The 15,242-nt window shown below is 43.2% G+C and overlaps 1 protein-coding gene across 1 annotated transcript in view; it reads left to right on the forward strand.

Annotated features, from left to right (window-relative positions):
* Window positions 1-2,309: 2,309 nt before the first annotated feature.
* COL22A1 (collagen type XXII alpha 1 chain) overlaps window positions 2,310-15,242 on the forward strand; it is a 266,878-nt gene continuing 253,945 nt past the window's right edge. Inside the window, exons 1-2 of the mRNA XM_056112005.1 lie at window positions 2,310-2,581; window positions 7,121-7,687. Of these exons, the coding sequence (XP_055967980.1) occupies window positions 2,464-2,581; window positions 7,121-7,687 (685 nt within the window). The 5' untranslated portion in view covers window positions 2,310-2,463. The remainder of the gene's footprint in view (window positions 2,582-7,120; window positions 7,688-15,242) is intronic.

A 15,242-nucleotide genomic window follows, 5' to 3' on the forward strand; every position in this document is an offset into this window, starting at 1 on the left:
CCACATTCAGTGTGTGGTGCATAATAACTGATAATAAACGAGAGTTCCTCTGTTATTTTCCTAGATCCATGATATTGTCTGTGTCAGTCTAATCAGTGGTTCTTAGCCAGTTTATAATAAGATGACAGCATCAGAGAGCAACAGATGCTGGCCATTTATCATACCTGACTAAATCTAAATCTATTTTTAGTTGTCTATTATAATGCTAAGACCTGCACTAAGTACTGGGCAAAGATAAAATGAGCATGTCAAACAAGTCCTTTGTAATATTTTGTGTCCTTCCTTCCCTGAAATCCTCTGACATCTGACCTTCACCTCTACCCCACCGTATACTATAATGGGATCGTGCCTCTTTTCTGTTCCTATGGCTGTCTCCTCTTACTCTCACACTCTGGTACTCTATGTACCTGTGAGGTAACTTATAGTGCTATGGTAAGATAAAGTGCACATTGCCCTGCAGGTACTAGGCACCAAAGTATAGAATCCAGGAATCAGACCCAAGATAAGACTACTTCTATTGTTTTGTCATTCCCTCTCCTTGAAACAGTCTCTTGACATCTGTGTGGCTGAATTTTATTCTGCACTATGGGCTGGAGTGATAGCACAGCAGGTAGGGTGTTTGCTTTGCATGCAGCCAACATGGCTGACCTGAGTTCGATTCCTCCACCCCTCTTGGAGAGCTCGGCAAGCTACCGAGAGTATCTCACCTGCACAGCAAAGTCTGGCAAGCTACCCATGACGTATTCAATACGCCAAACACAGTAACAAGTCTCACAATGTTACTGGGCCCACTCTAACAAATCGATGAACAACAGGAGGACAGTGATACAGTGAATTTTATTCTGCATTTTACACTCAGCTTGTCTGTTCATGGTCAAAGAGTTTTGTCTTCCTGTAGAATGGTTCTGTGAAAAAAATCTCCTCCTACAACTACTTTCATACTGATTTGTATTTCTCTCTATAGCGCTTATTTTATCCTAGCTCTGGTCTGCAGCCTACCTCTCTGCTAGGTGTCAGAGATTGACCTTGGAATGGGTTGGATGCCATTCATCATCCAGTCCTCAGCACCTGGCACTTGAGTGCCACTGCTAAATTTTATTGAATTGGCTATTTCCTTTTTTCCTGGCTCTTAGTAATGACAAATACTTTTTGAAATGGGCATTCACATGAAAAGAAAACATAGAAAAGGGGCCATGCAATAAAATCAAAGAAGTAAATAAGAATACAAGAGGCAATGTTTCTCCCACTGAGTTGGCTGTTCCTACTGAGTTGAATGAATGATAGTGCAGGTTTCCCTGTGATTGAAAAGGAGGGCATTACTTTGAAGTTTTACAGAGGCCAAACTGTATATTCCTAGACTGCCCAAATAACCCACCAAATAGTACAAAATAGCATTGAACACCTAAAATAACACTAACATATAATTAAAAAAATGAGTGGTATGAAAAATACATTTCTGTAGAAAGCAATTCCCAGGGAAGGAGCTTGGTGGTGGTGGTGGTGGTGAAGAGGGAGAGGGGGTATTCTTGCTTCTTGGGGTTCTTACTGCTTTTAGAATGATTGATGTAAACCAGTGATGAGTGCTGTTTTTTTAAAATCCATTTTGTACTTTTAAATATATGTAAAAGTGAAAAACACCTTCAAATTTCTTTTGGCTATCTGAAATTGATCCCATTTTTTACTTTCATGACAGCACAGTGGTGTCGTGCAAACTTGAAAAGTGTCCTCACTTCATTCAATGTGCACATGATATTCCTAAGTAAGCAACTACAGTGGGGCATCTGTGTAGTCCTGCTGTGTCAAAGCAGAAAAACACAGGATAATCTTTTGGAAATCAATTCATACCAAGACCCTTTCAAAATTCATGTGATTCCCTAGGTGTTTTCACACACACACACACACTCACTCTCTCTTTCTCTCTCTCTTTCTCTCTCTCTCTCTGTCTCTCTCTTTCTCTCTCTCATAGAGTTTGTGACCTTCAATTTTCCAAACCTCTCTTGAAAAAAACATTACAGGGGGAAGAAGGACAATTAAATATTGGTAGAGATTTAAGTCTGAAGACAGTAGATTGTAAAATATTTAACAAAACAGTTTACTGTGTCCAAAAGTAGAAACTAGCATCAAAATAATGGGATAATGCCTCAGGTATAGTCCTAGTGCTTCAGTAGTGACTGGCCTGGCAGCTGCTCCATACGCTTTTTCTGTTTGGTTGGAGGTGGAGTGGATGGTTGAATCAGTGAATTGGGCTATGCTGCATGGGGATTGGTTCTTTGGAAGACTGCACTGTGGGCAGTGTGAAAAGATAAATCAGAGGAATGAAGACATTCAGGAGGCTGAGTCGGGAAATTGTTTTCAAATGGTTTCTTGTGGCTTCTCAGCTTGAAGACTTTTCAGTGACTGTATGTCTTTTTCTACACAGGCGATGCTCCAGTAGACCTGATACTGAGTCTTCCTGGCTGAGAAATGCTTATCCCCAAGCACAGGAGAGCCATGGCTGGTCTTCGAGGGAATGCTGTAACCTGCCTCCTTGGGATGCTGTTGCTGTGGAGTGGGGAGAATGGCTGTCAAGCCCAGAGGGCAGGTGGGGACCATGGGCTATGATAGGGCTGAGTTTTGTCTGAGCAGTCAGTGTGACCATCCATGTGTGTCCGAGTGCGGGGTGCAGACATGTACCTATGTGTAAGCTACTACCTGCATGTGCATGTGTATAAGAGAGTATTCCTCCTATCAGAACTGTGTCAGTGGTCCTCCAACCAATGTGTGTAGTAGCCATGTATTTACAAGTGTATTTCCTGTGTGTATATATGTATATGCGTGTGAAAGAGCGAGAGTGAGTGAAAGAGAGACAGAGAGAGAGCAAGAGAGAGCAAGTGAGCAAGAAAGACATTTGGAGTTGAGCCAGAGGAGGTGGCCAGGACAGAGATAGACACAAAGGAGTGACCTACCTGAGCACAATTGTGAGTCAGTTATACAGAGATACCTTCATTCATAAAAATTTTATTAATTTTCTGAATGGCATGTACTAGGACCTGTTTTTGATAAACAAGAAATTCAATATGGATTTCTCCTTTTATGAGAGAAAATGACAAGGAACATGTTTTTAGTATGCTTTCCATGACATCTATTTCTGTAATTCCAGTTTTTATTAGATGTTAGTGTTATTTTAGACTTTATATGTTCTATCAGATGATTTGGCATATTGCTTTGAGAGGATCTGAGAGTACTTGACATATTTGTCTTATAAATAAGTGATGAGTATCATTTGATGAAAAAAATATAGGAAAACTGCAGACTCTTAGATAGCAGGTGAATGTAATGTGTTATGAACTTTTCTCTCAATAGCTCGTAGGGTCGTAGGAAAAAGAGGAAAAAAATCTGCATTAGGACTTTGTGGTAACAAGCCAGGGAAATGGATACACTTGGAGTCCAGCAAGAGTGGGTTTACCAGGACAGTGAGGAGAACATGTCAGTGGAATAGAAGGAGGAACTGGGAAAGTTTACTAGAGAAGGAAGCCACAGGGGTAGCAGGGAAAGGAGGTGAGTGCTGGCTTTCCCTCCAGTCTGAGACCCTCCCTGGGAGAGACATAAGTGGAGGACATGTAGGAAGATAAAATTTAGAGATACAATACCTTAATAATAATATTATTATAACAATATTAATTATATTACATTAATAATCAGTCAACCTGGCCGACCAGGGTTCGATTCCTCTGCCCCTCTCAGAGAGCCCGGCAAGCTGCCGAGAGTATCTTGCCCACATGGCAAAGCCTGGGAAACTACCCTTGGTGTGTTAGATATGCCAAACACATTAACAACAAGTCTCACAATGGAGACGTTACTGGGCCTGCTCGAGCAAATCGATGAACAATGAGAAGACAGTGCGACATTAATAATATTATGTTATTATATTATTACACTACACAATAATAGAATACTATATAAATATAATACCCAGAACAGGACACTTTGGGACCCCTGTAGGAGCACAGGGAGAAGTTCCTGTCAGTAAATATATGTTCTTAACATACTGCCCCGTTTTGAAGAACTTAAAAAGAGGCTCAGAGCTCCTCCAAAAAGTGAAATTTACAATCCCAAGAGCATTCATTACTTCTGAACTCACACTGTTTCTTCTTTTAACCTGCAAAGAAAACCAAAAATAACAAAACTCCCCGAAGACTGGGATATTGATATTCCACTTACAAATTTGTCTCAAGCATTTTACTTTGCTGGAGCCCTTCCAGGTCTGGCTGGCTGAAAACACAATGGTACAGGCATCTGGTTTTCATGCGAGGAATGCATTGCTTCTGGTGGATTTCTCTGTCCATCCAGATGACCCCAAGTTTAGGCTGATACACAGGATTATCACATTGAGAGGCGAAAAGGCTCAAAGACTCCTTGTCCTCACTTTGCCAAGTGGGAAACAGAGGCCCAGATGGAAGCAGTCCCCTGCTGGGGGGTCATAGTGGCAAAGCCTGTGGCAGAATTGAGGTCAGAAGTGAAGGCACTGACCCCAGCTTCAGAGCCCATCCTGATAGAACACTTTTCAATATCACATGCTATTCAGTGCCTCTATTCCCTGCACTCTTAGGGCAAATGCAGCACAGACTCCAAAGAATCCCTTGGTGAGACATCTCGAATAAATGGACTTCTGCAACCTTAGAACAAATTTGTTCAGTGATTACAGCCCACAGGCCAGATCCTGCCGGGCTCTTAGCAGCAGTTATCCTGAACAGATTGGATATTATTGTCCCACGGACAGAAGGGTGACCTTTTGTTCCAAGGAGAAAAACTCCCTCGGAATCATCTCTGAATCTATATATCTGGGCAAACACATTCCAAAAGGTCTAATCCTGTTAGAGAGCAATCCTGCTAAGGCAGGGATTTTCCTCGACTCCCAACAGGCAGGTTATAATTGGGATTTTAAATACTGGAAAGAAAGAGAGATGTTAAACATTTAGAAGTGTGTTGTCTTTGAGCATGATAGTGAAGTGTGTGCGTACATGTATGCATGTGAGTGTGGGAAGGAGGAAATGCAGTGCGGGGAATCAAACCCAGGGCCTCAGTTGAACATGTATGCGATATGACTTGAGCCACAAACCCGATACCTTATTTCTTTTTTAAAACTTAAACAAAGCCTGGCAAGCTCCCCTTGACGTATTCAATATGCCAAAAACAGTAACAACAATTCTCACAATTTGTTGTGAGACGTTATTGGTGCCTGCTCGAGAAAAAGGATGAACAACAGGAGGACAGTGCTACAGTGCTACAAACTAATTTTAAATATGAAATCAGCACTATTAAATACCAAGTCTCATTTCTGCATCTGTTTGCCAGAAGTGTTTCTTTCAGTATGTTCTCTCACACATAATCACACACAGAGACATACTAAGTTTTTCTTCCCCTTGCCCCTCACAACAATATATTGGAACAACGAATCCATGTTGGCAAATAAGAATTCTTTTTCAAGCATCCCTGTCAGAATTTTCCCACATTCCTCCACAGGAGTATGTGGTGATTGTTATTGAAGTAGATTTACTTTGGTGATTGTTCTTGGAGTTCAACCCAGACATTTTGCTTGGCAGTGCTGCCATGATTTTTCACAAATAATTTTTAGCCTCCCATAAATCTGACTTTTCCTAGGAAAATTTTAAAATTTGATATGGTAGATTAAACAGTGTTTTTCCTTCACACTTTTGTAAAAATAAAATTGAAAAACATATTTAAGATTCAGGGGCTAAAAATGAAATAGTTTTAACCAAAATAACAATATTTGAATAACTTGACTATGCTATGAATATTTTCTAGTCTTATGTCAAAAGATTTGGTGTTTTCAACTGAAGTTCACAACAGTCTTAGCAATGCTCATTTTTTGGTGTATGTGTATATATATATATATATATATATATATTTGAAGTAAATAGATTTTATTTGGAGTATTTTTTGGTACGGAGGGGGAGAGAGAGTGAGAGAGTAACGTACTCAAGAGAGAACACGGGCTTCTTTAAGGGCAGAGAGAGCCCCTACACACATCCTAGCATTAGACACGAAAGCATGAAAGTACATCTCAAGAGGGGAGATGCGGGCGACACATGTGCTCGGGCACCACATGTGCTCGGCCATGTGGGCGCAAGCAGCACATGGGCTCGGGCAGCATATGCACGACCGGTGTATGTATATATTTTTAAAAAATTATTTAGGGACCATAATTTTCAAAGTTCTAATGCATAATAAAGTTCTAATCCATAATTTACAATGTTCTAATACCATTCCTATCATCAATGTCAACTTCCCTCCAACAATGAATGTCCTCAGTTTCACTCCCATGCCCCTGCCTACCTCCTTTACAGATATATATATATATATTTTTTTTTGGTTTGTTTTTGTTTGGGGCCACATGTGGTGATTTTCAGGGCTTACTCCTGGTTCTGTGCCAGGGATCACTCCTGCCAGACTTGAGGAATGATATGGGTACGTACCAAGGATGGAACCTGGGTCAGCCATGAACAAGAAAAATGCTCTACTGCTCTCCTATCGCTTTGACCCAACAGATACCTTTTTAAAAATTGGTTGTTGAAATTTGGATCTTACAGGTTCAGTTTTATTGGTTGTGTAGTTCAGACATGTAAATATACCACACCTCTACTCCATCAATGTGTCTGAGTCCGCTACATCTGTCAACTTTTTCTTCCTTCTTTTCCTTGGTTTCTCTCCTTCCCTGTCCTTAGTTCTATGGTGTAGGTAGCAGTTTTTTTTTTATATCCTTCTCTTTGATATCTTGCATTTCCTCTTCCATTATTTTTTCACCACAGAAAAGTGAAATCATCCAGTGTTTTCCCTTTTTCTTCGACATATTTACCCATAAACATGATATCTATAGTTCCATCCAAGTTGTAGGGAGTTACAGGATTTCATCTTCTTTGCAGTTGCATAGTGTTTCATTGTGATTGTATACCGCACCTTCATTATCATAAGGCTAAGTTTCGAAACTGAGGTTTGGAGCTGTCAGGCTTCAGACAAAGCCCCCTTGACAGTGAGAGGCAGAGTGATGTGTGTTTGAAAATCTATGTGTCCCTTGGACCACACTGGTTTGCCCTGTGCTACCCTTCACTCTCTTCTGCAGGTTGCAAAACTGTCCACTATGATCTGGTCTTCCTCTTGGACACCTCTTCTAGCGTGGGAAAGGAGGACTTTGAGAAGGTCCGGCAGTGGGTGGCCAACCTGGTGGACACCTTCGAGGTTGGCCCAGACCGCACCCGCGTGGGGGTCGTCCGTTATAGTGACCGGCCTACCCCAGCCTTCGAGCTGGGTCACTTCAGCTCTCAGGAGGAGGTCAAGACGGCCGCGCGGCAACTGGCCTACCACGGAGGCAACACCAACACGGGCGACGCGCTGCGGTACATCACCCGCCACAGCTTCTCCCCGCAGGCAGGCGGCCGTCCGGGCGACCGAGCCTACAAGCAGGTGGCCATCCTCCTGACCGACGGCCGCAGCCAGGACCTGGTGCTGGACGCTGCAGCCGCGGCGCACCGCGCTGGCATCCGCATCTTTGCAGTGGGCGTAGGGGAGGCGCTCAAGGAAGAGCTGGAGGAGATCGCGTCCGAGCCCAAGTCTGCACACGTCTTCCACGTGTCTGACTTCAACGCCATCGACAAGATCCGTGGCAAGCTGCGGCGCCGCCTGTGCGAAAGTGAGTGTGTATGGGGCCAGGTGTGTGCGCCTGGTGTCTGTGGGCGGGGCCTAGGTGGGCGTGGGCGGGGCCAGGTGCATTTGGGCTTTGCTAGGTGGGCGTGGCCTGGGTGGGCGTGGGCGGGGCCAAGGCGGGAATCGAGCTCCCTGGGAACCCGGAAGAGGACAGAGAAACCCAGGACTCAGAGTAGAGACTCTGATCAGTGAGATGACCCAGCTATGCCAAAAGGGGTCCTGAACTACACTACACTATTAACAGGTGGCAGAGGTGGCCAAAGTCACTATTTTTGACTCTGAATGCTGTGGCACCTTGTTCCCAGAGTGGCCCTTCCCCACAGGGTCCTCCCTCGCCCTTTCCCAAGCTAACAGGCAGATGGAGAGGACACGCTGGAAAGTGGGGTTCTGAAGCGCACTCACCCACCTCTGAAATCTTTGTGGGCTAGTTAAGTGGCTTGGAGTCACATCTTCATTTAAGCCTTAAACTGTCATAACCTGTGGGTGGTGACCCTCTACGGAGTCAGATAAGGCAGGGGTGGCAGGAAAATTTTAGAAATTTGTTTTAAAATACATTTGTTTATGATTTATCAGTAAATGTTTGACTTGTAAACCTTTGGGCCTAGGATTATGTAAACATTTCTTGAGTGTAAAGAGATTGTGGATGAAGAAAGTTCCAGAAGCCCTCATTAAACCAGCACCTGCAATGAGGGGTCACCTGAGTCAATGGGCATGGTCTGGAACTGTCTCTGCACTGAGAGTCATTTAGAGGTGGTTGGTCCAGGTGTACCTTATCCCACAGGCCAAGTTCTGATGGGCTCTAAAATAACCCCAGGCCTCTAACTTATTTGTCTGGAAAGTTGTTTGTGGGTGGAGGTGGAAGAAGGAAGAAAAGTAGGGGGCAGGGACATTTGACAATGATGTTCCTAGGCTGTGACCAGGAAGACTGACCTCTAGGACCCAGAGGGGTCATTCTGAGGGTAGCCTGCTCCTTGGAACAGCAAGGGCACTGCAGGTTTCTCATGCACCTGCCCGTCTCCATCTTCTGCCTCTGCCAGCTGCACTGGGTGACCTTTGCTCATTTGAGGTCACCTTGGTTGATGGGTAACCATCCTCTTTGCACACTTTGCTTGGTTCAGAGCAGCCTTGAAACAGGAACAGGGAAGGTGGAATTGGCAGTGAGAGATGTCATTGGGGCTGAACTCCCAATGCCTGTGACTTGTAGCCTGGTGAGAAATTGTGTCTGAGATCAGATGTCTTCCTTTCTCTTCCACACTGTGAGTGTATTGTCTGTTGGTTCATTTCATTTACATGCATTTAGTTACAGATCCTTACTGGAGATCTAGTTTTTGTGTGGCCTTGGCCTGTAAATAAAGATAAGACACAATCTTGAGTTCAGAGTGTTCATAGTTGGCATTAAAAAAAAAAAGAGAGAAAGAAACCTTCCTTGAAGGTGTGAAAATGTGATACTGTGTGTTGACTTTAATAAAGGTACAAAGAGACTCACAAGCAGAGTTGTGCTTTGATCCTGGTCATGATCCTGAGAATAAAGAAGAGCTACCTGAAGGAAGTGGTTCAAAAAGACCAGAGTGAGCAGCAGGATATTTAAAGGGTTTCTGAGAGGCGCAATACATTCAACCAGTTGCAATGGGCCCTGTGTCCAGATTTAATGGGCAGGTGGGTGGCTTTATCCTACTGATCCTACTGTCATGTTTCAGTGACACTTTGTATCCTAAGATGAGGTTTTGAAAGGTTTGTACAAACATGACATGGTAAGGCCCATGTGAGAATTAAATGTCGGCTTCACAGTAAACAAAAGGGAGATGTCTCACCAATTGCTGAAAAGAGAGAGCTGCCATACAAGAAGGCTCTCAGTGACTAGAGCCAGGAGGACAGGAGGTTCTGCCCCAGGAGGCTTAGATCCACCCTGGCCTGGGTAGGCCACCTGAATGTTTCTAGACCAATCCTGGAAACAGGCGCGACCTATTTGTGGAGGAGTTAGATACCACACCCACTCCCTTATGGAAAAGATTTGATCCATACAGGAAAACCAGGGGATTGGAAGGAAGGGAGTGGAAGGCAAAAGCAAGGAAACCCTGAACTCTACAGTCATCCAAGTGTCAGAAAGAAGTCACAAGTTCTCTATATCCATGCTTCTCTAAATGCCTCAACTATGTAAGTGGATGCTTAATACTTGAAAGGAATCTGCTTTTGTAAATACAGCTGTCTGCAGGCAAGAGCCTGCTCTATTCCTGTTGCAAACAAATCCCGATCCCCACATAAATGCTTCCTTAGAAACAAAGGAAAACAAAATTGCTAGCAGAAACATGGTGCGATAGGTAGTAAGATTAAATCAAGGGATGACACAAAATCCAAAGAACCAGGAATCCCTGGTTACATAGAAAATGCCCGTGAGTGACCTCAGCACAAAGAGGCACTATCCTGAGTAGAGTCTTTATGATGATAGACTGGGGAAATAAAGACTAACTCTGAGCCAGTTTGGAACAGCAGTAACTCAACTAGATCTGGCCCACTCATTCATTCATTAACAGCCATACACTGTAGCAGTCATTAAATTCAATATAATCCCTTCACTCCTTTAGCTTCAAAAACCCAGCTTTCTTTGTGAGAATACCTGATTCAGTCAAATCTTTTAGTCATTGATTCAGCAACTACACATGGAATGATTTCTCTGAATGTTTGGTACCCAAGATGCAGTGATGTGTTCAGGAGACCCTGCAGTGTTGGGAATTAAACCCGTTGATCGCCTGATGTATAGGAGGAACAGTCATGAAGCATCACTTGCCCATGCACAAATTGTGACCTTCAATACACATTCTATGGGCCTGGGTGAAGATGGACAGGACTGTGCTGCCCAGCATGATTGGTCATTAAGAAAATGTGAGGGCTGGCTGGCCTAAACTGAGAAGTACAAGTACCTTTGGATTTTGTAGAGTATAGACAAAATGAGTAAATCATCTTATACATTTGTTGAGTGTTTAAATTATAGTCTAGGTTAAATTCAATGTACTAATACAATTAATATTATTTTTTTACTATTTTCACTGAGACTACAACAAATTTAACATTATATGTGAAGCTGGTTTGTGGGGTCCGCTTCTTCTTCCTCCATTTTCCTTACTCTCTCCCATATACTTGTAATACTGGCCAGTCAATGATGCTAGCATTAACTAAGCATGTTCCTTTTGCTTTAGAAAACTTCCTGGCCATTCAGCCTGTCTACATAGGGAGGAGGGGAGGCTGTGAGCAATAGCAGGCTCCCCTTTCACAGGATAAGTTGAGTTTTAGGTCCAGGCATGGGACCTAGAGTTAGGTACAGAAATCTTGTATTCTCACCTCCAGTCTATTTTTTTTTTCTTTTTGGTTCACATCTGGTGTTGCACAGGGGTTACTCCTGGCTCTGCACTCAGGAGTTACTCCTAGCAGTGCTCAGGGGACCATATGGGATGCTGGGAATCAAACCTGGTTCGGCCGCATGCAAGGCAATGCCCTACCCGCTGTGCTATCTATCCAGCCCTCTCACCCCCAGTCTTTTTTTTTTTTTTAATTTTTATTAGTGAAACACCATGAGGTACAGTTGTAGACTTACAAATCTTTGTGCTTGGGTTTCAGTTATACAATGATCAAGTACCCATCCTTCCACCAGTGCCCATTTTCCACCACCATGGGTCCCAGTATCCCTCCCACCCCCCAATCCCCCCATCCCACTCTGCCTCTGTGGCAGGGCAGTCACTTTTGTTCTCTCTCTCCTTTTGTCACCCCCAGTCTTAAGGCAGCACAAATTGGGGTCTAGGAACCATGACTATTTTGTTCTGGAAGTGAAGTGAAACAGGAAGTTCCATGTGATACACAGTGGGAATAGGTTCTGGGTTTAGGTTGAATTTGTGTAACCATTGCAGAATTCATTCTTATGTCCAGGTGACACCCTTTTACCTGCAACATTCTTTTGGTTTTCAAGATCCCGCAGACTGCTAAAAGCTTTGTTCACATTTTAATTGCATTTTGTTAGTACTAGTCTGAGCTACTAGGACACCTTGGTACAGTTACTAATTTTTGTTTTTCTTTTCTACCACACTTATGATATGCCCTATGCTTACATGTTTTGCCAGCGTCAATGTGTGCTATGCCCTATGTTGGAGTTGTCACTCTAATGACACCCGATTTATTTGTGAAGACTGGAGTGCTGTTACTCACCAATATAAATTGGGAATGCAGCATAAGTGGAAGATAAGGCTCTTTTGCCTTTATTTCAGATTCAGAGTTCTCTGCAACTTAGAATATCTAAGAAGCATCTCTATTCTACTTTTGATCCTAGTGGGCGGTAGTTTTATTTACTTTATTTTTCCTAATGATGCTGAAAACATGCCTTCTCCAGCATACCAGTATATTTTAACACCCAACCCCTTTTGTCTCTTAATCCCAGTGTATTCCTTGGAATAATCTCAGTTCTCTTTGTCAGTGTTTACTGATTGGTGGAGTATTATTTTGTTTCTTTTTGCATATTTACCAATATTATATCCTTGTATTGCACACAGAAGTGAATGATTCAATTGTCTTTTTTTCTTTTGATTGACTTTGTTTTGCAGACTTTAAGCTGGTTCCATTATGCTTTTAATAGCAATATATTATATTTTTATAATTGAGTATAATTTCATTGTGTATTTATGCTCATTTCCTTTATCTGTCATCTATGTATGAGTACTTCCATTGCTTACAAAATACTTTAAAACCTATCATGACATTGAAGTCTCATCCTAATTCTCTAAGTGAGCTTTCTGCTTCTTCCTATTTATTTATTTTTATTAGTGAAACACCATGAAGTACAGTTGTAGACTTATAAACTTTCATGCTTGGGTTTCAGTTGTACAATGATCGAGTATCCATCCCTCCACCAGTGCCCATTCTCCACCACCAATGATCCCAGTATCCCACCCACTCCTCCACCCCATCCCCCTCACCCCACCCCGCCTCTGTGGCAGGGCATTCCCTTTTGCTCTCTCTTTCCTTTAGGGTCTTGTAGTTTGCAACAGAGGTATTGAGTGGCTATCGTGTCCGGTCTATAGTCTACTTTCAGCATGCGTCTCATATCCTGAGTGAGTCCTCCAAATATCCTTTACTAGGTGTTCCCTTCTCTGTCTGAGCTGCCTTTTCCCCCAACATGTGCTGCTGGCTTCCAAGCCCTGGAGCAGACTTCCTGGTACTTATCTCAACTATTATTGGGTGTTTGTCTCCCGTTCTGTTACTTTATATTCCCCAGGTGAGTGCAGTCTTCCTATGTCTGTCCCTCTCTTTCTGGCTCATTTCACTTAGCATGATACTTTGCATGTAGAACCACTTGTATGTAAATTTCATGACTTCATGTTTTCTAACAGCTGCATTGTATTCCATTGTGAAGATGTACCAAAGTTTCTTTAACCAGTCATCAGTTCTCGGGCATTCGGGTTTTTTCCAGATTTTGGCTACTGTGAACAGTGCAGCAATGAACATACAAGTGCAGATGTCATTTCGTACTTTTTTTGCCTCTCTGGGATATACTACCAGGAGTGGTATTGCTGGGTCAAATGGGAGTTCAATTTCTAATTTTTTTGAGAATCATCCATATTGTTTTCCAAAAGGGCTTGCTTCTTCCCATTTAATCCTTGATGACATGGAGGCTTAAGGAATTTATAGTCCTTATCCAAGATCACAGGAAACCAAATATCATGCTCTTTATTCTGTTCAAAATTCATTGCTCTAGCATTTTTGAGTCCTTTTCAGCTAACTTATACAATATATGAGGTATATTGTATTACTGAATAATATATGAGGTCACTGTCACTGTCCTCTTGTGCTTCATTGATTTGCTTGAGCGGGCCAAGTAACATCTCTATTGTGAGACTTGTTGTTACTAAAGCATTGAAGGCTTGTTACTGTGTTTGGCATAACAAATATGTCATGGGTAGCTTGCCAGGCTCTACCATGCGGGCAAGATATACACTCAGTAGCTTGCCAGGCTCTCCGAGAGGGGCAGAGGAATCAAACCTGGGTAAGCCACATGCAAGGCAAATGCCCGACTTCTGTGTTATCACTCCAGCTCATATATGAGGTATACTGTATTATTGATCATCGATTTGCTCTCGGAGAGCCCAGCAAGCTACCGAGAGTATTCGATATGCCAGACACAGTAACAACAAAGTCTCCAATGGAGACGTTACTGGGCCCGCTCGAGCAAATCGATGATCAACGGGGAGGGCCTTTACTTACTTACTTTATTGTATTATTGAATATATAAAGTAATCCCATCAGCGGCCAAGACTCTGAGACTACAAAAACCAGCTCCCGGAACCGCGCAGCTGCATTCGCGGCCGCGCGACATCTTATTATGACATCTCATTCCTACTTTGACAAACTGGCAGGCTACCGAATGTAGCCTGCCCACACGGCAGAGTCTGGCAAACTCCCCGTGGCGTACCCAATATGCCAAATACCAGTAACAATGATGGGTCTCATTCTCCTAAAGAGCCTTGAATATAATCTCAGGGCTAGGATGAAGGAGACGTTACTGGGGCCTGCTCCAGGCAATCGACGAATAACAGGATGATCTGTGATCTGTGTGATCTGTGAATATATAAGGTATATTGTATCATTGAATTTTTGAACCCTGCCAGGGAGAAGCACAGTCCTGGCTCCTACAGGGTAACAACTGGCTGATATATTGAATATATGGGGGAAAAAAGCTCATAGTGATTATAAAATGTTCTTCTCTCCCCCTACAAATGAAAAAGCATCACTGTAAACTTAGAGTGGAATAATAACAAATGGTGGTTGTTATTACAGATGTATTTCCACACCCCCTGTGGCCTCCTTCAGTGACCTTCCCATAAAGTATGTTAAGACACGTGGCTTACTGTCCCCAGGCCCTGAGCTCATGCCAAGAAGCCTTTCCATGTCACCACATCAACTCCTGCCTGTCCTTATGCTGAAAAGTTCCCAGGGGACTCAATCTCAGTCTGGCTTTCTGCAGTGTGTGGGGCGGAAGCTGTGGCCAGGGCCAGACCTCAAGAGCTGTGGCTGTAATTAAGAGATCTCTCCACCCAGGACTCTGTCGTGGCCACAAAACAACCTTTATATAGCTTATCTGGTTGCTCTAAGTGAGCCTGTGGAATGCTTCTGGCCACAGCTGAGAGAGCCTCCACCTACTTCTATTCTGGGCACACTCTGTGGTGGTCCTGACTCCCCTCTTCATATGGTAGGGGGAACTTTCTAGACCTTGTTTGTAGCTATAACAGATTGGCCTGTGAGGTTGGTGTGGACCAGGGCAAAGCTGCTTATGTGGTGCTTTGACAAAGAGCACACTGTCACCTTTTTCTGTCTTCCTCTTTTTTGTTAATGTGTTTGTGGCTCGTGCTTAGACACGTCTTTGTTCTGGTGACTCTGTTGACTCCGTAACGTACTTGCCAACACGACAGACTTTTTTGTGTGTGTGAAGGAGGAATGAATTTTATTGTGCAATGTGGTTCTCACTGGAAAAAAATGTTGGCATTCACACTTAGGTTCTGCAT

Source organism: Sorex fumeus, unplaced genomic scaffold, assembly GCF_029834395.1.
Source record: "Sorex fumeus unplaced genomic scaffold, SorFum_2.1 ptg000002l, whole genome shotgun sequence".
NCBI lineage: Eukaryota > Metazoa > Chordata > Mammalia > Eulipotyphla > Soricidae > Sorex > Sorex fumeus.